This window comes from Mixophyes fleayi, chromosome 8 (genome assembly GCF_038048845.1).
Source record: "Mixophyes fleayi isolate aMixFle1 chromosome 8, aMixFle1.hap1, whole genome shotgun sequence".
In the NCBI taxonomy this organism is placed as follows: Eukaryota; Metazoa; Chordata; class Amphibia; order Anura; family Limnodynastidae; genus Mixophyes; species Mixophyes fleayi.
The window spans coordinates 101,774,564-101,802,325 of record NC_134409.1 but is presented as its reverse complement, the minus strand read 5'-3'; the positions used below and the strand labels follow the sequence as shown (position 1 = coordinate 101,802,325).

Sequence of the window (27,762 nt, the reverse complement as noted above, 5' to 3'; positions counted from 1 at the left end):
ACACAACATACGCTTTAAACCGAGGATCGAGAACGGTGGGCAGAATGTATTCCTCTGACTTTAAAAGACTGATCCTGGCAAAACATACGAAGGACTTCATCCACAAGAGCTACATGCTTGGTGGAATCGCAATGGTTTACCAGCTCCTCCTTCACTTTCTCCAGCTGCTTCTGCAAAAGCCTGATCAGGGGAATCACCTGACTCAAGCTGGCAGTGTCAGAACTGACTTCTCGTGTGGCAAGTTCAAATGGCTGCAGAACCTTGCACAACACGGAAAACATTCTCCAGTGCGCTTGACTCAGGCGCATCCCCACTCCTTTTCCTATGTCGTAGGTGGCTGTGTAGGCTTGAATGGCCTTTTGATGCTCCTCCATCTTCTGCAGCTTATAGAGGGTGGAGTTCTGGCACGTCACTACCTCTAGTTAATTTAGATTGCAAGGCTTGTAAATACTTTGAAGATAAAAAAAGCAGGCTGCACAGACTGTGGAGCTAGAAAGTGAAATTAAATGGACCACGTTACTTTGGTGGCTATCTATGCCCCCCCCGCCCTACACTTGTAGTTGAATATAAAAAAAGCAGCCTGCATAGACTGTAGAACTAGAAATTCAAATATACAAAGAAATGGACAAAGGCTGTTTGGTATCTGTCTGCATCAGATCCCCTCTCCACTAGGAGTAAAATAGAAAACTATTCAGCCGTTATATAATCTAGAATATAAATAGAAATTGAGAAAGGCAATTTGGTATCTGTCTGCATCATAATCATCAACATCCTCCTCAGCGCCAGCTACATCAATATCATCCTCCAGATGTACAACATTCACACCTTCATTAGCCAAATCTGTAACTGGACTGTGGGTGATCCTTCCAGCATATGCAGAGGGCGTGCTGCAAATGCTGGATGGAGTCACCTCTTCCCATACAGTGATGGGAAGGTCAGGCTTCACAACCACCAACACCCTTGGACTCGCCTTGGGGATTTGTGATGTCATCTGTTTAGAAGGCAGAGTTCTTTGCTGTTTTGTTGTTGTTGCTGACAGCATAACTCTCTTAAATTTTTTGTAGGGGGGGGGGAGGAGGAGGGCTTAGATCCTTGGGTGAAGCTGGACCACTAGTCATGAACACGGGCCAGGGCCTAAGCCGTTCCTTGCCACTACGTGTCGTAAATGGCATATTGCCAACTTTACGTTTCTCCTCAGATGATTTTAAGTTTCTCTTTTTGCTATTTTTTGAGAACTTGGGCTTTTTGGATTTTACATGCCCTGTACTAGGAGATTGGGCATCGGGCTTGGCCGACGACGTTGATGGCATTTCATCGTCTATGTCATGACTAGTGGCAGCAGCTTCAGCATTAGGAGGAAGTGGGTCTTGATCTTTCCCTACTTTATCCTCCAAATTTTGGTTTTCCATTATATGTAGCACAAGAGAGCATACCCCTAAGCCACACACACTCGGCAAAGCCTTTAAAAATTATATGCGGTACAGGAGAGTACCACTGGACTTATACTGCTGAATCAGTGAACTTCGTAATAGCAGTACCACTGGACTTATACTGCTGAATCAGTGAACTTGGTAATATTGCAGTACCAATGGGCTTATACTGCAGGATTTGTTTTGCAAATTTTGTTGTAATTAATTTTTTTTTAATTATTTTTTTGTATTTTTTTTTATAACTTTTTTTTATTTTTTAAACACTTGGGAATATTGGGGAAATAACTATGCCCTTAGAAGCACAGAGCACAGGACACAGGACCACTGGACTGAACAGGACACAGCACAGGACCCAGCAGCACCACTGAACTCAAAATTGACAGAGCACAGCACACAGCACCACTGGACTGATACTGCAGAACACAGCACAGCACAGCACAGCACAGAACTAAACAGCACAGCACAGAACTATACAGCACAGCACGAGATCTACCAGGACAGAGGACCACCTAACACACCCTCCCTCTACCCTGATCAATGCCCGAGTGAAGATGGCGGCGACTAGCGGGGAATTTATAGGTTCCGAGTATCGCGATCGCGAGATCCGACAGTGGGATTATGACTCTGAGCCGCGGTTTCAAGTTTTCATTTGGCGCCAATACCCGGATCTGTCTCAGATCCGACTCGGATCGGAAACGTTCGGGTGGGCTCGGATTCACGAAATCCGAGTGCGCTCATCTCTACTTAAAATGTAGACATTGTGATTGTCGACAGTTAGTAATATTGACCGCCACAATGCTGACATTAAGTAAATGCCAGCCAGATTAAGTCACTAAGAACCTCCAGGAACATGGGAAAGTCTCACCACAGGACAAGGGGGTATGGTAGCTTTGGAGCTATGGTACCCACTACCTCAACCATTTGGCCTTTTAGGGTAATTGGAAAGTCTGCTCGTATTCTGTAGTAGCTCCTAGAATGTACAGCACCTTCACCTTAGGTAACCTTGCAGACAACTCTTTTTTTGAACCAAAGAATTGGAGACTAATTTCAACTTGCTTCCCGAATCTATCAGGGCCAAAACAGCACACTGACTCACCAGGACAGTCACTCGAAATGATGATGGACTTCCCATGGAGGGGGACATGGCGCAGCAACTAGGAAAGGCTGATCCCAGCCGAGCCATAGTACAATCCATTGGTTCCTGTTGCTTTGGACATTCAGCACGGAAATGTCCAGGTTCATTACATTCAAAACAAACAGGTGGAGAAGCTTTCCTTACTGGCTCGCCAACCGTGGTGTCCACTTTTGCTTGAGCAATAGCTTGGTATTTCCTTCTGAAGCCTTAGACATGCATTGCAGTGCTGAATAATGGTCTATTGCCATAGTAAGCTGCAGCAACCTGCAGAATTTGAGCCTGCTGCGCTTGTTGTGTAGCGGCTACATTCTGCAACGCCCCCTGCTGCTCCTAATGCATAGTGGCCACATTCACCAAAGCCCTCAAGAGTTCCTCCATATTGCTGTTTTGGCGTGTAGGAAAGTGTAAGTTTGCTTTCCTAAGCATAAATTATACAGTTTTGTTTGTGGAAAAGGCTGCATGTAATTTTTAATTCACACTCACAATCATCAAACAATGTTGTACATCTGCTTTGTGGTTAAGGTCATACTTGCCAACTCTCCCGGAATGTCCGGGAGACTCCCGAAATTCGGTTCAGTCTCCCGGGAGCTCGTTGGCATTTCTCCCGCATCCTGGATTTCACCGAGAATCGCGTCAAATGACGTGATTCTCGGTGATTGACGCCATTTTGGAGGGCGGGAGGGGGCGGGACGAGGCCAATCGCGTCATTTTGGCCCCGCCCCCTGCGACATAAATTACGTTTTCGTGGGGGGCGGGACCAAAATGACATGTTTGGCCTCGTCCCGCCCCCTCCCGCCCTCCAGTCACGCCCCCTCTCCCGGAAACTTGTTTCCGAGAGTTGGCAAGTATGGTTAAGGTTTGTGTCACCTATGCATTCCTCACATTTGCAAATAACTTTATAGTAAACAATTTTTTATTTTTTTTTTACTTCTGGCAATCCCCAAAAACTTCATGCATTTGCTTTGTGTTTAAAGATTACAACACCTTTGCATTTTCTCAGAGCTGCAGCAAATAAACATTTGTAATAAGCAGCTATTTGCACTACTTTCAACCCACACAAAAAGAAAACTTTATACATTTGCTTTTGTGTTTAAAGATTGCAACACTTTTGCATGCAGCAAATATATTTTAAGTAAGTTTTATATAACTCCGTGAATTTGTTAGCTTGAGGGACAGCAAGATCTAGCAGTCCTTTTGCACGTCCCACGATGACACCACTTGTGAAAAGCCCACCAAACAAACTGCTCCTCACAAAGGTTTTGCTGAACCACATTGCTGTGTTTTTTATTGTCCCTATGGATAACACAGCCTCTGCAGTGTCTTCAGCAGTCACACCAAACATATTCAAATATTTGCAAAGTCCCATAGCCCTAACACTGACTATTACAGTTAGACCCCCTGACTGACCACTTGTTTTCCCCCAATCTTACACACACAGCTCAAACCCAGCTATTTAAGCTTTCTGTCAAAGCATTGCTCTAGCTGATTCCTTAATTGATTAGGCCCAGGTGCTCCACCTGTATTCCTGTGCTGTGAGTGTCTGAAAGTGGGCAAAACTGTGCAAGCTTAACCCTGTCTGTATCCTCAGACCGTGATACCCAGGGAAACCACCAGTGCTTCCCCTATCAGTAAACTGCCCCTAATGCCACAATATAAGTATAGAGTGCAGAGTATCCCTGTTTTCTTATATATATATATATATATATATATATATATATATATATATATATATATATACACACACACACAGTACTGTGCAAAAGTTTTAGGCTGGTGTTGGATGAAATGCTGCAAGGTAAGAATGCTTTCAAAAATAGAAGTGTTGATAGTTTATTTTTTTTATCAATTTACAACATGCAAAGTCATTGAGAAATCAGAAACAGAAGATAAATCTAAATCAAATCACTATTTCATGTGACCACCCATTTGCCTTCAAAACAGCATCAATTCTTCTAGGTACACTTGCACACAGTGTTTGAAGGAACTCAGCAGGGAGGTTGTTCCAAACATCTTGGAGAACTCAACACAGATCTTCTGTGGATGTAGGCTTGCTCAAATCCTTCTGTCTCTTCATGTAATCCCAGGCTGATTTGAGGAGGTTGAGATCAGGGCTCTGTGGGGGCCCTATCATCACTTTCAGGACTCCTTGTTCTTCTATACAATGAAGATCAGTTCTGAATGACATTGGCTGTATGTTTGGGGTCCTTGTCCTGCTGTAGAATAAATTTGGAGCCAATCAGACGCTTCCGCGATGGTATTGCATAATGGATAAGTACCTGCCTGTATTTCTCAGTATTGAGGACACCATTAATCCTGATCATAATCCAGATTTTGTAAAAAAAAATTAACCTCTTGCTTCCTCACAATACATACTTGCATTACAAACACCTTGCAGCATGCCAAAACTTCCATAAAACCAATCAGCAAGCAGAATATAATCAGCACACTCACCCTTATTTCAAGTTGTTAAACCTGTGTTATCATCAACTTTCTCACCTCTCTGATCCAGCTGTCTTTTTCTCTATAAGATATTTAAAAAAATTGAAATGCTTTACCTTGGAGATGTATGGGCTCACAGCTGTGCCTCCTGATCCAACCTCATTTGGTTCTGGGTCAAGGCCTGACTTCTCTCTGTGCTCCTCCCCTCCTCTCCATTGTCTCAGCGCACTGTACTTCCTCTGAGTTGCCGGATCCTGCAGATGCCTCGTGAAGTCTCAGCCCACTCCACACTGTGACAAGGAAGCCACCTATTGAAGCCTGCTGCCTGTCTGTGCTGTCTCCTCATAGTGCTTCCCTGGTATGACTGAATAGGTCAACTGCAAGGCATTGTGTGTCCACTCTGCATAGCTGCATCATGTTGTAAATATTCATATTGGATATTCTTATATTCAAGAGAATTAGTTAAATTGGTGTTACATTTTTTTTTTTACAAATAATACCTGGAAGAATTATGGCAAAGTATATTATTTAAAATGTTTGTCAATATGAAGCCTATAAATTAAATTGGATGTTTATTCTTCCATGCTACCATATGAACCATATATGTTCCAAAAGGAAAGAAAATGCTTGGATAGGCGAAATAGAATGTTTCTTAGAAATAGGCTCTCTAAAGCTGTGCTTCAGAGTAATTGTACACTTCTCCCAGGACTTGTCTCTGGTGGAGCATCCTTCTGTCCATGAAATAGCCAACTGGGAGGAACAGGAAAGTACTATACTATAGTACTATAGTGTTGCTGTTATTGTTACTATTAATATAAGATATAAACAGTACATATGGCAGTAGTTTTTATACAATCATTTAATGGCAATGCTCCAGTACGCATACAGAAGCGCTGATGTTCGTAAATGACCTTTAGTGGTTGAATTAAGAATTTGGCATAGTCTGGACATCTGTAATTGTAGGACTACAACTATGTGTTCTGTGGGAGTTATGAATTTTAGTTCACTTGGCTTTAGGACCTAAAGCTGTTGTCTGCTTATTCATGACTTTTTAATGATTTTCTTAATGTGCATAAAAACGTTTCTCTGGTTCAAAGACACTCTACCAGTTTATTTAATGAATATAATTATTTTTATGTCCTTCCGGTATGATTTAATAGTAGGACTGTGGAACGAGATCAAGATAAGCATTAAAAATATAACGTTAAATCTGGTTCAACCTGCATATGAATTCCTAGTAGTAGAATATGTCACGCGATTGATGGTAGGGGGGCATAAAGGTGGCATGTCCATCGTTAAGTGCATACACAGAAAATGGCAGAGGTCAGCGTCATGTTTCTGGGATAAAGCATTAATGTTAGGTATTTATATAAAAAAGACAGCAAGAGTTTTGCTTAAAATAATCTTAATTATAGATTAGAATGAAATATATTAATACTAAACTGCTTGATTTTTAATGATAGTGTTATGATGTAAGTTAATGGGTACTATATAGTATATGAAATACAGCAAAGTTCATATTATTATTCTATACTTCAGTGGACGACTATAGAATAATACTATAATTCTGAGATGTTTTCTGTTCTTGTCTTTCAATAGTAATAGTAATAAAATAAAAGTTTGAAAATTTAAAATAACATTTTGTTTCTTTTTATAGCCGAAGTAAAAAATTTGGCTTGATGTTGACATTAGCTATCTTTCCAATATTCATTCAATAAAAAGGGATGTTATAAGGGATGTTATAATTCTGTTCAATCTAAAGTAGCTATTATTAAGGGCTTTTTAAACAAATTTATACTGTAATTGTTGTTTGGTATTCATGGAGTTGCTGAATTGATCTGTATTTGTATGTTAATGCAAAAACTAATACCTCAGATGCTTTTCCATAGGGTTGTAAATAATATTTAATACACGTGTGGCTGAAAATAAAGGGCCCCTCAGAAACAAAACAAAACAAAACAAAAATAGCCGTAACCTGCCACCAGATTACAATAAAAAATTATTTTGGTACTTGTTAATTATATGGGGACCACTTGACTCTGTCTGTCTATCATTACAGGGAGGATTCTATTCTCTTGAGTGTGAGTGACGAGCTGGCGCCTCTGTACCAAACCCTCCCTCCCTCCTACATCTCCTTTACAGCCAAGCCACTGCCTTCCACCTAGATGTGTGTGCCGGCAGTGAAAGGTGACATAAAAAATGGGGGTGGAGAGGCATGGGGGAGGGTCTGGCAGGCTGTGTCTTTGGGATGATCAGAGTGGCCGGCAGAGAGAGCTGACCGCATGGGTAGAGAACAGATCGGTGACCATGTGGCACCGAGGTGGTGGGAACACAGTGATAACCAAAATGGCAAGAGGGCAGAGTCCACATGCTCCCATATAATTAACTACCCATAATTAACTACCCAGTGGTTGAAGTGGGCTGGTAAACGGTGGTATACTATACCGCCACTTCTCTTACTGCTTTGATTATAAAGCCTCATTCACATACATTTTCCATATCACCACTGCAAATATAATTATTTTGTCCAGCACTGCAAATCCCATTATTTCCCACAGCACGCGCAATATTAAAAATACCTATTTTAAAGATATGTCTAAGAGACTAACAAAAGCAGAGACCTTTGTTGCATACTTTGGAAAGTACAAATAATTTCCCGACCACTAACAACAGGGGAGGGCTGGCAAATTTTAGACATGGGGCAAGAATTGACTCAGCGGGCTATTTTAAAGGAAAAAAAAATGCAGGGGACCCAGCCCAAGGAAGCCCACTATGGGACTGGCACGGGAGGCAGATGACCTTCTGCCCACCAGCCCAGCCCCTGACTTACAAGGAGTGCATGAGAAGAGCACAGGGGATTTGGGGGGATTAAGATCTGTATGGAGTCCCCTCAAATGCCACCTGTGAATTTGAACATTTGGGGTAGATTCAATTCCCCGCGTTGTTCTTTAGATCTAATGAACAATACAGGGAAATGAATTTACCCTTTGGAGATAAAAAAAAAAGTGAAGCTGGAGTACCACTTGTAGCAAACACCTTTTCCAATCATTATTAATTAGAACTGTTCAGTCATTTGTGAATTTTTTGAGGGAAAATTATGGACTGTAGACCTACCTGGCACGAATTGTTAAAATGTAATTACCCATCCCATCCTCCTCGCCCATATCTCTAAGTTACCACAAGGCTTGCAAAATTAAGCTTCCTCATATAACACTGCAAAATGAAAAAAGATGAGCTGGCTTACGTGTGCTTCACTAATTTTCTTGCTTCATTTGTAATATGCTGTCCCTCATTCAGGTGTTCCCATTGCTGTTAATAAGTAGATTATATATCAAAAACTATGGGGTTACTAATATTAAGTGCTTTAGGGGCATATTTAATAACTGGCGCATTTTTGACATGATCATTTTCATTCCTTATCGCTATAATAAGATTTGAAAGATCGTGGGTATTTATTAAAAGTGTTTTTCCACTACAGTACTTCTGATAAATGCCTGTCCCAGCGAACACAACTTACCTAATCACCGATCCCTTTCTTCAATCGCGATGCAGATAACCGTTGTAAAAAAGATCTGCGCATGTTCATCGGAAAACCTAAGGTCACGCATGCGCAATGCCACCTTTATCATGCAGACTGGAGGGGAGAGCAGATAAGATGCATTAAAGGCTCAGAAGATCCCTCTACCGCAATGCTCTCTAGGATTCACTGGCTAACGTCATCTTTAGATGTCTTTGGTCATAGGGCACAAGTTCCGAAAATCTTTCATTTTTCAGAACTTGCTAAATCCCGAAAAATAGCAGTCCCCATAGAAACCTAGCGTGCAATCCTCTAGTTATAAATCAATAGGATACTTAAAAATACAGTTATACCCTGAAAACTGCTTTTTTTCAGGGGATCTAAGCAAAAAGGAGCATAATAAAAAGACCCCTTGGTTTGCTAGTTCCATTTCATTGATTTTTATGGAGGATTCTTTTTTGTAGAGAGATGTAACATAAATGTTAACATTTTAGCTTCATCTTAACTGCTGTTTTGGAAAACGGCAATTCAACAGAAGAGAGAACAACAATCATCACAATTTGCCAAGCTATATTTCTGTATATATATCACTAAAAGCACACAAAGTAATACTAATAAAAACAGACTTATGTAAATAAGTCCAATTTTAGTATGGGTCTCAAATCAGCTTTGTACATTGAAGTACAAACATGATTGAATACACAGTGAGCACATTTAAGGGAACAACTTGGACTTTGTAACTAACAGTATGTACTCGCAAAATACAAAGCAAAGTCTGTCTAGAAGTATAAAATGCTGTAGATAATTAGCAACCAGTCAGACCACTTCAGAAGGCAGTTTGAAGTTATAATACATAGGGAATAATTGGTTCCATAGATATTAATACAAAAAAGCCCAAAATGTGTGGCACCAAATTCATATTCTAGATGCATTATCTACATGGTTCAAATACCACTAGGGGCACAGTTATAATAATAGTTAATGGTTTCCACAGTGGTGTACTGTAATGACAGTGTTTAGAGAGTTTTGTTAGGACCTACAGCGGCAACTTGCAACATTAGGGACCTACAAACTTTACATTTATTATGGTAAAATTGCTATTAATAAGTATTGCGTAGGAAGTGTGCCTCATGCCGCTTCATGTTAAATTATCGTGAGGAAAAAAATATGGATTGGAACAAAGCAAACACAAAACGAAAACAAACTTGCTGCAATAAACTGGAAACAAATGCTTTTTTGCAGTGAAATAGTAACTTATTTTAATATATTAAGTTTAACTTTAATTTTTTTGTAAAAAAAAAAAATGGCCACCACATGGGCAGGAGAGATTTTCCCAAATGAGAATGACAGAAAGAGAAGTGGTACTGTGCAGTGTCCAAATGTGCAACATGAAAATGACATAAATAGAAGTGGTACTGTACAGTATATATATATATATATATATATATATATATATATATATATATATGTATAGCATGGAAATGACATAACGAGAAGCAGTACTGTGCAGTGCCCATATGTACAGCAGAATAATTGTATAAAGAGAAGTGGTAATGTGCAGTGTCTGTATGTACAGCATGATAATGACATAGAGAAGTGGTACTGTGCCGTGTCCAAATGTGCAACACGAAAATGGCATAAATAGAAATGTACCGTGCAGTGTATATACACTATATGGACAAAAGTATTTGGCCGCACCTGTTAATTACTGAATTGAGGTGTTTCAATCAGACCCGTTGCCAGAGGTCTATAAATACAAGAACCTAGCCATGCAGTCCCCATTTGTGATGCAAAATGGGTCGTTCTGAAGAGCTCAGTGACTTCAAGTATCATGCATCTCACCAGTTTAGTTCCATGCTGTTCTTTGTGTTCATTGGTTTCCTTTGGTTACTGCTATCTGCTGCTCAGCCTGGCGTTCCTCTATCATCGGACACCATCTTGCATAGTGGTCTGCGCATGCGCTACCCCCGGAAACCTTTAAAACCTATGCTCCACAATGGTTGGATTATCTTCAGCCAGTTCCCTTTATAAGGGCCCTCCTCCGTTTAATGGGTATCAGATCATCAGGTCTCTCTACCTGACAGGAAGCATCTGCTCTGACTCCTGTTTATATACTTCCATTGTTCCTGACATCGTGGATTGTTCAGCTCATCGCTTCTCAGCATTACCTGTGCAGCTCATCGCTTCTCAGCATTACCTGTGCAGCTCATCGCTTCTCAGCATCACCTGTGCAGCTCATCTCTTCTCTGCATTACCTGTGCAGCACATCGCTTCTCGGCATCACCTGTGCAGCTCATCACTTCTCTGCATTACTGGTGCAGCTCATCGCTTCTCAGCATTATTGGTGCAGCTCATCGCTTCTCAGCATTACTGGTGCAGCTCATCGCTTCTCAGCATCACCTGTGCAGCTCATCGCTTCTCAGCATTACTGGTGCAGCTCATCGCTTCTCAGCATTACCTGTGCAGCTCATCGCTTCTCAGCATTACTGGTGCAGCTCATCGCTTCTCAGCATCACCTGTGCAGCTCATCGCTTCTCAGCATTACTGGTGCAGCTCATCGCTTCTCAGCATTACCTGTGCAGCTCATCGCTTCTCAGCATTACCTGTGCAGCTCATCGCTTCTTAGCATAACTGGTGCAGCTCATCGCTTCTCAGCATTACTGGTGCAGCTCATCGCTTCTCAGCATCACCTGTGCAGCTCATCGCTTCTCAGCATTACTGGTGCAGCTCATCGCTTCTCAGCATTACCTGTGCAGCTCATCGCTTCTCAGCATTACCTGTGCAGCTCATCTCTTCTCAGCATTACCTGTGCAGCTCATCGCTTTTCAGCATTACTCATCGCTTCTCAGCATCACCTGTGCAGCTCATCGCTTCTCAGCATTACCTGTGCAGCTCATCGCTTCTCAGCATTACCTGTGCAGCTCATCACTTCTCTGCATTACCGGTGCAGCTCATCTCTTCTCAGCATTACCTGTGCAGCTCATCTCTTCTCAGCATTACCTGTGCAGCTCATCGCTTCTCAGCATTACCTGTGCAGCTCATCGCTTCTCAGCATTACCTGTGCAGCTCATCTCTTCTCAGCATTACCTGTGCAGCTCATCGCTTCTAAGCATCACCTGTGCAGCTCATCTCTTCTCAGCATTACTGGTGCAGCTCATCTCTTCTCAGCATTACCTGTGCAGCACATCACTTCTCAGCATCACCTGTGCAGCTCATTGCTTCTCAGCATTACCTGTGCAGCTCATCTCTTCTCAGCATCACCTGTGCAGCTCATCGCTTCTCAGCATTACCTGTGCAGCTCACCGCTTCTCAGCATCACCTGTGCAGCTCATCGCTTCTCAGCATTACTGGTGCAGCTCATCACTTCTCAGCATTACCTGTGCAGCTCATCGCTTCTCAGCATTACTGGTGCAGCTCATCGCTTCTCAGCATCACCTGTGCAGCTCATCGCTTCTCAGCATTACCTGTGCAGCTCATCGCTTCTCAGCATTACCTGTGCAGCTCATCGCTTCTCAGCATTACTGGTGCAGCTCATTGCTTCTCAGCATCACCTGTGCAGCTCATCGCTTCTCAGCATTACTGGTGCAGCTCATCGCTTCTCAGCATTACCTGTGCAGCTCATCGCTTCTCAGCATTACCTGTGCAGCTCATCGCTTCTCAGCATCACCTGTGCAGCTCATCTCTTCTCTGCATTACCTGTGCAGCACATCGCTTCTCGGCATCACCTGTGCAGCTCATCGCTTCTCTGCATTACTGGTGCAGCTCATCGCTTCTCAGCATTATTGGTGCAGCTCATCGCTTCTTAGCATTACTGGTGCAGCTCATCGCTTCTCAGCATTACTTATGCAGCTCATCGTCTCTCAGCATTACCTGTGCTAAGACCATATTTCCTTGCAGGAATCCCTCCTAAATACCTCTCCTCTGTTAGACTCTGCACCTCTCTGGGGGTAAGCTATCACTCAAGCAGAGATCAAGACCATTCCCATTATCTGGCTCTCGTGACACCAACCGTGGTACTGCAATAGGATGCCACCTTTGCAATAAGATGGTGAGATTTCATCCCATCTGTAAGTGAAATTATTAGAAAGTGGAAGTGTTTAGGAACAACAGCAACTCAGCCACGAAGCAGAAGACCACGTAGAATCACAGAGCAGGGTCAGCGACTGCTAAGGCGCATGATGTGTAAAACTCGCCAGCGTTCTGCTGATTTTACAGCTGAAGAGTTCCGAATTTCCACTGCCATTAATGTAAGCACAAAAACTGTGCAACGGGAGCTTAATGAAATGAGTTTCCATGACCGAGCGGGTGCATGCAAGCCTCACATCACCAAGCCCAATGCTAAGCGTCGGCTAGGAGTGGTGTAGAGCACACCGACACTGGACTGTGGAGCAATGGAAGCGTGTTCTGTGGAGTGATGAATCACGCTTCTCTGTGTAGCAGTCAGATGGGCGAATCTGAGTTTTTGGCGGATGCTAAGAGAACGTTACCTGCCTGACTGCATTATGCCAACTGTGAAGTTTGGTGGAGGAGGAATAATGATAAGGGTCTGTTTTTCAGGGTTTGGGCTAGGCCCTTGATCTCCAGTGAAGGGCAATCTTAATGCTTCAGCATACCAAGTCATTTTGGACAATGCTATGCTTCCAACTTTGTGGCAAGAGCTTGGGGAAGGCCATTTTCTATTCCAACATAACTGTGTCCCAGTGCACAAAGCAAGGACTGCAAAGACATGGTTTGATGAGTTTGGTATGGACGAACTTGACTTGTCCGCACAGAGCCCTAACCTCAACCCCATCGAACACCTTTTGGATGAACTGGAACAGAGATTGCAAGCCAAGCCTTCTCATCCAACATCAGTGCCTGACCTCATAAATGCCCTACAGAATGAATGGGCACAAATTCCCACAGAAACACTCCAACATCTTGTGGAAAACCTTCCAAGAGTGGAAGCTGTTATCATTGCAAAAGGGGGACCAACTCTATATGAAAGTATATGTATCGCATAAAAAAACAGAAATTAAGCAGTAGTGCTGTATTTAGATATCAAAACTAGAATTAAAACAGTAAAATATACATAAATGTAATAGAATGTTACATAAAAAAGAATGAGGCATAAAGTGAGCTGCACATTAATGTGAACACTGCTTTACATAAATCTGACCATCTTACCAAATTAATATTACTCTACATAACTAATATTAATCTCCATTCACACCCAATTAAATTAAAAACTATTAAAATGAATGTTATAGTTACTTACCCAGTGCTACACATCAGACTGCAGATAATAACAGGTCATTTATTTTGAACACTAGAGACAAAAGTGACGGGACCATTTTGTTGAGGCCAATGTTCATGGAAACAAATACGGGTCCTCATGGAAATGTGTTCTAGGCTGCAGACAATGGGGGGGGGGGGGGGGGGAATTCAATTAGCCGCAGGAACTCAGTTTTAGCAGTACTACAGTAAAAATATACACTCAGTTTTCCTTGCACATCTATGGGTGGATATATATATATGCAAAACTGTATCCGGAATGCCCATTAGACACTTTGCTCTGAATTAAATTCTCTCCAATGTGTTATAATTGTTTTAATATACCTGATAACTGGGAGGTTCCATTATTAGAGAAAGGGGAGTTCTGGTATTAAAGTAATTCTATCGTTTTCAAATAAGCATTGCATAGGCGATTGTATTGTGTTTCTAACGCACAAAGTGATTTATTTTAGCAGATGTAAATAGTCAACAATTCAATACATTATTATATTATGATACAGTACAGTACAGCCAATATCAAAAGATACATACATACCACTGCTATCGCATGCGCTCGCTGCGCTAACCACGGGCACCCCTGGACAGTGATTCACTTTTGAATACTGTGATCAGTGAAGTCTGAGATCTGGGTGCACAGCTATGATCATATATACACAGTCAGTGTTACAGAGAACAATACAAATGACGTGGCTTGCTTCTATAGGTCCAGACAACAGATGGGTCCAGGCTAAACAATTCATAGGCTGATTCAATCTAAGGAGTCCAAAGGTGGGGGTCGTCTCTCCAGGGAATGAGCTCCTTTCTTCCCGCCAATGCTCCAGTTACAATTAGCATTTCATAGCCAACATCATATAAAGGTTTATTCCCTAATATCAATAACTAAAGTATGCAATGTGCGATCTCTTCGCCGACTGCACCGGACAGCTGCTGAAGATTAGGGTTTCAATATGATACTAGGCATGATACCTTTCCTATAACCTGAACCTTGAATATCATTGAAGTGTACATATAATCATTATATATATATATATATATATATATATATATATATATAATATATATATAGACTAATAATAAACCAAATACTATCTGCTCATAAATTACAGTGTAACGGAACCAATATGAATATGAATTATATAAATAACTAAATGTTGTAATGCGAGTGTGTGCGTGCTTATTTTAACGTGGTGTACGGATCGCAATCGTATGGCAAAACAATATTTACCAATATACTTTCATTCATCCAATTATACGACTTTGACACTGGGTAACTGGACCCCCCCAAGTGTCCCCCTGCTATTAGAGCAAATATGATATATGTAGTTCACCATATGCTACAAAATATGGATGATAAGATGGCATGGTGCATGTAATGCAATGGATGTGCTACACGTATGTATACATGCCTTTATTGTACTGAACTTGCATTACATACCCCTTATCTGCCTCTCTAGGCAGAAGGGACAGCAAGAGCAAGTTACGCTCTACTCTAAATTCGGGTGTATCCTTTTGAACACATGGGCATGCAAATAAAAATGTAATTTTCAAGTCATACTTGCCACTCTCCTGGAATGCCCAGGAGACTACTGAATTCCAGGTAGGTCTCCCAGACTCCCGGGAGAGTAGGCAAGTCTCCTGAATGCTGCGAATTGGGAGCCAAAATTATGCGATTCGCAGTGACTCGCGTCATGTTGGCCCTGCCCTGTGACAAAATGACGATTCCGTTGCAGGGGCGGGTTCAAAAGGACACGATTCAATGTGCCTCACCCCCTTCCGCCCTCCCATCACCCCCTCTCCTGGATCTTTCCCAGGGCAACTAAAGAAAGTTGGCAAATATGGTTTAAGTTCTGCAAATGGACTGTCTTCTAATTCTATAAACAGCTTAGTGTCAACCTTGCAGGACTAGCAGCAATTAGCACACATAGGGGGGAATTCAATTCCCCCCAAAGTAGCGCAGCGTTAAATCTATCACCGTTATTACGGTAAATTTATCTAAATACTGTTATTACAGTAAATAAATCTACTGTAATAACAGTATTTAAGGACTGTATTACCGTAATAATGGTAATAGTGCGCAGGCCGCGTTATTTTTTACAGTAACGCGGCCAATTGAATTCCCCCCTTGGTTTTTTTTTGTTTGATTTTTTTGTTTCAATTTAGTGCAAATATGAATAACACACAGTGATTACATGTTAGACACTTTGAAACCTTGCCTATTATTTTACAATCTAATTTCAAATATCGTACAAAATAAAATCCATTTTTTAATCTTTTGACTCTTTTTCAGTAAAATAGACTTGTAGTGGTTGCAATGTGATAAACTTATGAATTGCTGGCAATTCTCATGCAAAGATTGTCCATTGGGAGCTTGGCAGAAACAGTTATTCAGCTTCAGGCTTATAACAATTTTAAGACTGGTGTCAGAGTAGCATTTGTGAACAGCCGTACTGCTCGTGTTACACCAGGATTTCTAAGCACTTGTTTCCAGCCAGATTTCATTTGGAAATTGTCATCCATGACTGACTGCTACAGCTATGTGTGCAAAGATTTCACAGTTGAATGCTGCATGCCACTATTATTATTATTATTATTATTTATATACTGCCAATGTAATACACTAAATGAGTTTCTGATAGATTCTGGCTAGGAAGAAATGCAAGTGTGATACCGGTATTGCTTAGATTAACTTGATTGTCATGTCTTTCTTGCTACTAATCTTTCCTGGTATTGTGCATTATCATTAAAACTACTCTGTTCAAAATATTCCTTTGATTTCAGGATGGTTGAGTATTCCCTGGATCTCCAGAATATTAATCTGTCTGCTATCCGCACTGTACGTGTCCTAAGACCTCTGAAGGCCATCAACAGAGTACCCAGTAAGTGTCATTTTTCTATACTAAGGGTAGCAACCTGTGCTTATTCAGTTGTTGTTTAATTACATCTCCCAATATGCTCTACCAGACAGCAGCCGTTGGAGCATGCTGGGAATTGTAGTTTAATACCTGGATAGCCATAAGCTACCTAAGCCTACTCTACCCAGATATCTCTGACCTTGTCATTTGTTATTGTTGTGGGTGAGAGGTTGGTGGAACATGGAGTTGTGTTATTTGTGTCTGGACCCCCTTCAGCTGTATGTCTTCATATCTTTATACATTTCTTTCCCATAATATAAAAAGTCAGGGCCTACTCATAAAAAATGTCCTGTCACATTTCTTATTAACCTTATGAGAGCGTTAAAGCTGTGTTTAGTAACTTGGCTTGTTCAGACCTGGAGCTAAGGGTATCCGCAACATGTTCCACCCCTCTATCTGTATTATTGTACTGTCTGTCTGTCCATACTGTACTTCTTCTCTCAGGGCCAATTCTGCCTTTAGCTCTCCATCTCATCGCCTGTCTTTCTCCGGCCAATCAGCGGCTTGCCTTTGTTACTAAGCCCCGCCCATTCCATGCGTCTTCGTCCAATTGTGTCACGTAAGTGCTTGATTCTTTTATGTACCTTAATGTTTCTCTCAGCTGGTTGTTTTCACTGCTTCAAAGACATTGTGCCTTCCATTTTCAGGGCAGTTACTCATGGATCTATTTATTAAGGGGCTAAAATCCATATCTCCAGTGAAAATGGGTATTTTCCGCGGCGATAAGGCCTAACCCCTTGGAGTCTATTTATTAAGATGTAGTGATAATGCTAATTTGTAAAGATAGAAAATCACTGATCGCTGCAGTCTGTGATTAAAATATTACCAATGCAGCTGAGTGATACTCAGTTGTCTTGGCGATACTGGCTTGGAGCGGTAATGGTTCACTCACCTCTTCGCCAGGTCAGTCTCAGGGTATATGAGGATGTGTGGCCCCACTAGCCAGGTCACACATACATAGTGAAACTCAAAACTCACTCCTAAATTATTATCAGGGCCACCTTAACTACATTATGGGCCCCCGGGCAAAGCAGTGCACCGGGGCCCCTAGATATAGATATAGATATATAGATGTATACAGATACAGATATAGATATAGATATATAGAGATAGAGATAGATAGATGTACTTGCTCAGTGACCCTTGAAGGTTTTTTTGCAGGTTATTTTCTTTTGCAGGATTATTTATTCTCATTAAGAGCCGTGCCTATGGGGCCCCCTTGCCCGTGGGGCCCCCGGGCAGCTGCCCATCGTGCCCAATGGAAAATATGGCCCTGGTTATTATCATTAAATAGTGTTTTGTAGAATTACTGCAGGAACAGACAACCTCTGCGATATTTCCCATAGTGCTCAGAGAGACAGCAGCTAGATTGTCAAAGGTTTTCCATTTGTGATTTAGACATCTCAGGAAAAAGTTCAATTAACTTGTAGAGTTACCAGTTCACTTGCAGTGTTATAGAGGCTTTCATATCTAGGACTGAATGATTACAGGTTAATGCAGTCTATTACAGATGTACTGGAGATTCTCTTATTCCTGGTGTGGATGGTACTCCAGCCACTAGAGAATGATCAGCACACAATGGAACTCTAATGAGACCTGCACGTCGCCAGAGACATGATTACACCCTATATGTCAATGTCGGGAACTGCTAACCTGAGAGAAAGATTGTTTAGGCCCTTGAAGTGAATAAAAAATTAGAAAGACAAAAAGCGTGATCACATTAGAAAAGATCCTCTTTAGTTGTCATTACAATGGTCTTTTGGCTCAGCATGCCATGATTTCACCTACTTTTTGGGATTTTTTTCCCCTCACATTAAAACTATTTTCATCTTGTACATCTGGTCTGAGATTGTATATATTCAGACTATCTATATAGCTTAATGGAATGTCCTAAGTATTCATCCAACATAAGTAGATTTTACATATTGACCTAAGGAATTTACATAAATAATACATTTATTTTCTGCTTGTTTCCTAAAGTGAACCTGGAAACTATAATAAGTGAAAAGAACCATTTTCACCAACTCACTGAGGCAAGATAAGGCTCATTCTCATGGATATTGGTTCAGCTCTCAAAATGGCTGCCCCTTCTTTGTTTAGGCAACCAGTGTGTTTTACTTTTTCCCCCAAACCTCTGGTACACAATATTGTACTGTGACATCTACAAATAGGGTATAATTTGTATGTCATTGCATATTTATTTTGTCTTAGCAGATTGTCCCTAAAACTAGTTTACCAAGTGAACCTATAGTGCAAACGCTTATTGCAGAAAGAAACCTCAATTGGTTGTGAATGTAAGCAGATTGGGCATGTGTATAGCATAGGGCCAATTATAATTGTTTAAAGAGTTCACATTTTACACTTGGCTTAATATATACACGTTTTCATATAGCTGGATATGGATTTTAATGCAGCTTCAATATTGTGCTATCGTGAAGACACATTAGAATAGTAAACAGATGACCTTAGTAAATCCAATTATCTATAAACATGTTTAATATACTTGGTAGCAAATTTAATTCTGAGGCCCCTTATGCTATTAGTTTCCATTTGATTAGTTAGATTGTATATGAAAAGGACAATCATAGAAATAGGCCAGATCCAACAGTGTTTATAAAGAAGAGCAATTAACACTTTTAATAAATCATATTTATAAGATAAATTATACATTTTAACTTTTTATACCCATTGTTATCACCAGGAAAAAAGTCTATATTCATGCAATGTTATTTATCAACATAAACTTTAATTGAATCAATGTCATGTATAAATTCACCATAGCCATTTAACTGGACACATAAAATACACATGCTGTACAGCAGCATTGTAATTAGTTTCCATGTAGTCTGTATATTTGCATAGAGTCCACTGCAGGTATACAGGTGAACTGGTTGACATGCAGCCTGTGTGTATCATTTTTGTGTTGATTGGCTAACCTGGAAACTCTATTCATGTATATTGCATTGTAATACAAAGGTGTTTACAATGATTGTTATGTGGTTGACTCAATTGTATATTGTATCTAAATTTGCATCCCACAGAACATATTTAAAATATGTTGTTTTGGGTTTTTTTACAACTACAAGTTTTTTTAATTATTTATTAATATCTCCATACAGTGGCTAGGCTCAATAAATGGAACAAAATGTCAAATGATTAAAAAAACAGAAGTAAATAATTAGAAATGATTAGTAATAATTACGTGAATTAATAGTCACAAAACTATTTAAAAGTCACAAAGAATACTGCAAAATATATATAACTGCGCCAGGCATTCCCTTGTCAAAGTGTCCACTGATGCCACCTGAATCTGCTATTCCTCATAATACAAGGACAGAGACAAAATTTAGTACTAGAGGAAGGCACTCCAGTTCCATATGAGGGAAGTAATAATTAAAAACACAATCTTTATTGAGTATAAATTAAAATATAAGGTGTCAGGACAGCTATCCTTGGCCATTTTGTATATTTAATTCAACAATGGTGAAATATTATTAAAATATATAAAGAAGTGATAAATTAGAAAGAAATTTCTTTCTATTTTATCACTTCTCTATATACACAATTCTGCTAAATGTAGGAGACAGACAGGCACTTTTGTAAGCTGACGGTGGAGAATATCCATCAAGTCTATATAGTAAACCCAGGTGGAGAAAAAAAGGATTTCTTCCCCTTCCAAATAAATTGAGAGATATGAATCATTGAATAGTTAAGGAATTTCTTATAAACAGACCTGTGAACATGAATCGTTAAGCACCAGAGTTTACAAGAAGGATCACCAATGTATAATGGTATAATAAAATACAGGAAGAGAATCGAACTGTTCTGCTTCAAACTAGGTAATAACCTCTACTTGGCCTAGTATATTTATAGGCCCTGAACTGCACACACTTTTCTCCAACCATTATACCATTATGTTCTGCTGTCTGATGCCATAGGCTGTCCTTGAGTTTCATTTTAAATAAATATATATATATATATATATATATATATATACATATATACAAGTTAACCCGTGCATGATACTCATGCATTCTAGTCAAATCAAGCTACTTAAGGTCTTAAAAAAGGTAAAATTACCTCACGAAAATGAGTTTGAGCCCTTAACTCGTAAATATAGCCTTTACTACCCCTCCCACGGGGGGAAGGGGGGATGATGGAAGTTAACTGACTTCACTATTCTAATTTTTTTGTCAAATAATGTCAGTATACCAAATTTCAGGTCAATTGGATGAGCCCTTTCTGAGAAAATAGTTTTTCTTTTATATATTAGATAATGCTAAGAATTTAGTAGGTCAGTGTATAACTCCGCCCAGCAGGTGGCGCTGCAGCTTGTTGTTTTTTTTCCACACACAGACACACGCCACTAGGCTTTTATATTATAGATATATATATATATATATATATATATATATATATATATATATATATAAATATATGTGGTCATGTACAGTTGCACGCAATTTACACTTATAACACATAAGCAATTATAAAAAGTGATTTTTGCACTTAGAAGTTGGACTTTTATCCAATTCTGCATGACCCCATAATGTTGTTTGCATCAGGTATTGGTTTGCTCTTTTGCCCATTTTCCTGGAGGTAGGTGTTGGTTAATTGCAAATAGTGGCCATGAAAGATTTAGTTATGCCATAATAGAGGGTGGGTCTGTACATTTCCCGACAAAGGATGTAATTTCCAGATTCCAATAATGTCATCAAATGTACTGAGTACTATGAGTGAAAACCGCCCCTATTCTCTATATATAGAACATAGAAAGATGTATAATAAAAATCTTAAATAGACCTTGTACAGCATAATAGTCTATATTAAAATTGGAATTGATGCAGTAGAAATGGCAGACAATGTGATGAAGACTATATCAATTAGTATCAATTAGCTACAAAGAATTGGCTTTTTTGGATATTAAGAGACTACGCTATAGCCGCTATAGTGTAAACTAGTGATCCATTTGTAACATTTTAGTTTCTGTTAGGCGTTGTAAAGGTTCCTACTGGAACAGTTAAATCTCCAATATCCAGTTTTAACTTCTGAAAACACATTTCAGAAACAATTGTAGAGAAAGAAGATGGATATCTCTCAGGCTGCTGCCTACCTGGGATATAGTACGACCTTTGAATATTCATTGGCTTCCTGCTTTGTGTTACAGTCTCTGTAACTGTTTTTCTTTCATGTGGACATGACCTTTGCTTGACATGAATCATTTAAACATTCTGACACACCAGGGAGAACGGTGTTTTATTCGATGTTCTGCGTATACTTAGTAGCTCTTCCATTGACTATTGCTTCTAAAATATCAAAGCGTCAACATGAGAAAAGTGTGCCATCCATCTGATTTCCCTTTCCCTGTAATCTTTCTTGATTGACACATTGCACTACCTCCGATCTTGCAACTTTGTTCCAAATCATATTCTGCCTCCTTGACATTAGAGAGACACAGAAATGACAGATGTAACATGTTAGTCCTCCCTGAAAAAGAAATACAATTCTTTTTCTTAATAGAAACAGTGAAATGCATAAACACGCCATCTAGCCCTACATGTTTCACACCTGCTAATTCAACATTGGGAACTCATCAGGGAAATTGTCTATTTAAAAATGGCTTGGAAGAGTGTTAAAAGAAATTAGCTGAATATAGCATTAAGCAGTGCAAAGCTTTATATTATAGGTACAAACAAATATTAGGTTCACATATTGAGGCTTTGTATATTACATTATGTATAAATTATTGAACATCTGAATCCACTTGAATAGAGATGAGTAAAATGTTCCAAAATTTTGAGCAAATTTTTTTGTGGTGGAATGTGGCCTTGTCCTACCTCTACCACAACACACAGCAAAATAAATAGACAGTCGTCACCAGAGATTTATAGATGATAAATTATGTGCAAATTTACAAATAAAGATTGAAAAAGTGGAACCTAAAAGTTTTATTGTGTATAGGACCCTCACGTCCTGCTAGGTTTAGTGTCACCTACAGGGAGGTGCGGAGTCTAATAAAGAAGAAGGTATTCACCAGTAACCGCTGCAAGGAGGTGGAGACTTTGTGAGACTTAGTGGAGAGTGCTGGATGAAAAAGGATACAGACAAGATAACGGTTAGTGGCTGAAATACACACAAGTCCAGGTATGCTTGGAAGCAAGGAGACTGGAACAGCAGGGGTGTAGCGGTCTGCGGGCAGAAGTACACGGAGGTCCAGGTATGCTAGGAAGCAAGGAGATTAGATCAGTATAGGTGTAAGGGTCTACAGACAGTAGAACATAGAGGGCCAGGTATGCTAAGTAGCAAGGAGACTGGAACAGCAGAGGTGTAAGGGTCTGTGGCAGGTATGCACGTAGGTCCAGGCAAGCATGGAAGCAGGAGACTGGATACTAGGAGCCAGGAAACATCCAAATAGGTAGAAAAGGCTCCAAGATCTATTATCTAATGAATTAACACAGGTGCTTTATATATTCTGGCCATTAGAGTGCACTAACCCATGGAAAATAATAGGATATCATAAAAGTATGAGTCTGTGCATGCGCAGACCCAGATCAAAGATGGTGGCCTCCAGCAGCCGCAGTGTTAATATGTCAAAGAGGCAAGACCCAGGGGACCCCTGGTAAGTGCCCGAGGACCCGACCGATCATCTGGTTCGGTGCGTGAGAAAATGTCTATATATTAAAACCAATAATCATTCCAAAAGTACTGTATATTAGAGCTTTGAGTAAAGTATCCCAAATTCTAAACTAATTTTATGATAAAAATTATTTAATAGACAGAAAATGGTAATCAAATAGAAACAACAGGCTTATCTGTAAAGAGTTCAATCAAGATCTCATAAACAATGAGTCAGTCCTGGCCGAAAGGAAAATGTCCCAACAACAGTATGTTAACCTCAGGGGCGGGCTGGGCCAGGGGGCAGGGGGGCATCGGCCCCCCAGGCCGCTCAGATTTTCCGCTTTCAGGGCCGGGGGGTAGGCCGGATGGCCGGCCCTCGATGCAATTTCTCCGCATTTTTTTCTGCAGCCGCATCTGATGACATCAGATGCGGCCGTGTCAGCTCACAGGCGGCCGCATCCCATGACACGGGATGCGGCCACGTCATCAATGACGCGGCCGCCTGTGTGCCCCCCTGCCTGCAGTATTCCAGCTCGCGCCTGGTTAACCTTGTTCCAAATGTGATCTCAATTCATTTCAATGTGGGGTTTGTGAAGGAAAATGTCGTGTTTAAATATATGAAGAAGACAACAAGCACTTCAGATAAGCTATTTTGTTATATATACGTTTTGTATGGGAACATTAGTTTGAGCACTTCACTTCACTCTGTGAGCCACGAACAAAACTTTGCATTGAAATTGCCGCAGTAACGGTAATAGTACATGGGCTGAATGTACCCCATGTTTGGCACTCTTACGCTTTGTTGTTTGTGTACTCAAGATTCCTACCTGGAACAGGTATCTGAGACACCTACACTACTGTATGGTGTTAATTTCATTACATTTGTTTATCTGTATTAAATATGATTATTTTGTTAATCATCTAGCGCTATAAATTTCATATTTGTGATTTAAGCAAATTATTATAAGTCATTTAGACTATGATGTAAAATATAAAATTACAATTGTCGTACCACCACTGACATACTACTGTATGTTTCTGTTTTTATAGAAGTAAATGTTCTTTCAGATCTACCTTAAAGTTTGTTTATTCAATTTTCAAATAACTTAACCATTTCTTACTGTGTGGCCATTTATACGTAAAGCAGCTGTGTACGAAAGATACCTCCCAGCATTCCCACCCGTGGGACAAACTTGTCCCCAGATGGGATAGTGAGACAGAGCCATAAAAATGGGACTGTCCCAACAAAATTGGCACAGATGAGAGGTATGCTAATCTGTACTAAACAAGGAATGCCTCCCATAATTGATGGCACTGCCATAAATATTAACACAACATATAAGAAGTTTAATACTAAATACACTAAAACACAAAGCAGCCTAAACTCAAATTAGTTGAAGGACCTTTCAAAAATCCAAGGTGTCTGCAAACCATGTGAATTAAACAATGAAACATATATATTATAATAGTTCTCTCTTGCTGAATGAAACACTGGTTCATATATGTCTGACAGAGGCATAGAAAAGTCAAGGGGTAGATTTACTACAGCTTCCTAAACAGAAAAGTGGAGTTGTTGCCCATAGCAACCAATCAGATTCTAGATATCATGTATCTCGTATGTTTTTGAAAATGATAGCTAGAAATTGATTGGTTGCTATACTGTTCTAAAATGTACTAGATAAATGATAGCTATAATCTGATTGGTTGCTATGGGCAGCACCTCCACCTTTCCTTTTTAGAGGCTTTACTAAATCTACCCACAATAATCTATTTGGCTCTAACATGATCATTAGGAAGTCTGTTTCATTGGATTGTACAATATACTAAATAAGTCTGTTTGTCTTAGCCGATCAAGGATTGTAGTGGCTCCAACGCTTGCTAATAAATAAGCGTATTCAGAGAAATAAGATATTCTGACCCCCAATAATGCATATTAATTGTTTATATTTTTATGAGTTATGAGAACTTGTAGAAAAATAAATTCAGGATATTGTTGGGGTGATTTACCATAGTAAAGTGCAGAGGAGTGCAAAACTTTTTTACGCTATTCTGTGTCTTGCTTTTCTAACTAGCGCCTAGCTCTGCAAACAAGGTGGTGATTTTTGTTCGGGCTCACAGGATTCTTCAGAATGATAGGAAAATCAAGGCTATCCCTATGCGCAGTGCTAAAGAAAATATTGAGTAATGCAGTGCAGGTACAATAATGAGCTACAAGGGGCTGAAGATAGGGCAAACATCAACTTTACGCAGGAGCGTAGAACCTTCACAAGGTACAAAAAGACCCTAATTGTAATGTCAGCTCGAATGTGGAATTAACTTCCATTTTCAATCGATAGCCATCCTCATTACTCAAGAGGACAGCACCCTAAGAACTCAAGAAGCACCAGGTAAAATAGCAAAGAAGTGCACATATACATGTTAGGGCTAATGGTTACATTGATAAACTTTTAGAACAGATTGGATAGAGGACTTCACCTATAGCAGTCGCCTTTTCCATGGAACTACTTGCGTTCAAAGGTACGCAGATGCCCACAGGACTTCACTCTAGCGTGGTAAAAGTTTATCAATAAAAAAAGGTGGAAGGTAATTAGAATACAGAAGACAGATACCAGAGACAGTCCAAAGGTCATGGGTCAATAGCGAGCAGAATAAACAGGAACAGGCCAGAGGTAAGGGCATGTTGCAAGCACGGGTAATCCAAAAGACAAGCAAAGGTCAGGGCAATCAGCGCCTAAGCAGGGTCCAAAAACAAGCCAGAGGTCACAACAGGAATCAGATCAATGAAACAGAATATCCACAGGACCAGGCTGGTCAGCAAAGTGTAGTACACAAGAACTCTATAACCGGCAGGGAGAGTCATCCCTGCCTTAAATACTGGTATTGACTAATCAGGAGACACACATCCAGCCCAACAGAATCAGACACAGGATGCTGCTTAATTAATTTATACCTATTGTGTATGCTCCCGGCTGTCTACAGTTCCCGGGACGCGGCACTGATTATGTGATTGTCCCGACCATTGCACTGGTGACGGCTGGGATGAAGAGTCTGGGAGTGGCGTCCCGCTAGCTGCCATAACAGCCGGTACATGGTCCAAAGACAGAGACAACGAGCCGCGGCGGCTCATAACAATACTTCAATAATCTATTTTCAAAATTTAAATTTAAGGCAGTTCAAATACTAAAAAGAGTAACATACTGGTAGTTCAATGGAAGAACAACAAATCTTCAATTTAATGAAGGGGTAGTGCTCTAATCTACCATTGCTCGTTCGTCCACATCTACACAGCAGGGCAGATGCTGCACAATCCCAATTGAGCAAATAGAAATTTCATGCACAATATGCACTAGTGCCACAGAACAAAATGTGTTGTTCTAATTTGCACTGTGTTGCCTGATGGGAATGACCCCTATGACATCTTTTAGTTTGCCTAAATAACCAAGTATCATAGTCTATGGTAACTTATAGCTTGCTTTGCTCAAAATTTGCAATTTCTTTTATTGTCCTTTAGTTAATTGATCTCTTCTCCGCATTCCATGCGAAATCCTCTCCAACCAGATCACAGAGCAGAACAAATTGACATGGTCTTCCTAGCTCTTTTTATAGACTATAAATTTATCATAACGCAGAATTTATAAATACAGTGGTCTATGTGTACTAAGACAAGTATAGATGAAAGAACAGCATATTTCCCCTTCCTCCATACTTGCTCCCCTGGCTTCTCGTCAGGAGGCCTTCCCAGAGGAGGAGCCAGACTGGAGTTCGGGTGCACACACATGGTATTGAGATTACTCATTACCATGCTTGTGCTCCATTCTATTATTTTTTCCATGTGCCAAAATTGGCTCTATGCAGATTATGGGACTGATAGAGAGTTTTCAAACGCCAGTTTGAAAGCATAAATTGTGCAAATTTGCATTGTGCATGCCGACAAAAAGAACGTATGCATATGCACTAATGTAGACTTGCTCAGATCTGGGACATACGACTAGAAAGGTTGAATGGAGGAGAGAGGCTGAATACAGCCATGGTGTGATCACACTAATGCAGCTCATGCAGACCTGCAGAAACATACATATATGTCTGATAATGAGGTGTATCTGAGTAATTTAAGCCCATTTTGTGTCCAACTCTGTAGCAACCCCTATGTATGTGCATTAGTACTAGAGATGGGCGGGCTCGGTTCCCCGAGAACCGAACCCACCCGAACTTTAGCTATCCGAGTACCGAGCCGAGCAGGCTCGGTACTCTCCCATCCGCTCGGAATCCAAATCGAGGCCGAACGTCATTGTGACGTCGTCGGATCTCGGGGCTCGGTTCTCGCGATACTTGAAGATTATAAATACACGCCTCCACAGCAATCCATCGCCATTTGACAAAGGGAGAGAGCAGGGTGTAGTCACAGGCTGATTAGAGCAAGGACAGAGAATACAATAT

General features: G+C 40.4%; 1 protein-coding gene across 1 annotated transcript in view; it reads left to right on the top strand.

Annotated features, from left to right (window-relative positions):
- The window catches only part of CACNA1I (calcium voltage-gated channel subunit alpha1 I), a 565,240-nt gene that overhangs the window by 319,531 nt on the left and 217,947 nt on the right, over positions 1–27,762 (top strand). The window contains exon 5 of the mRNA XM_075183011.1: positions 16,574–16,671. Coding sequence (XP_075039112.1) covers positions 16,574–16,671 — 98 coding nt within the window. The remainder of the gene's footprint in view (positions 1–16,573; positions 16,672–27,762) is intronic.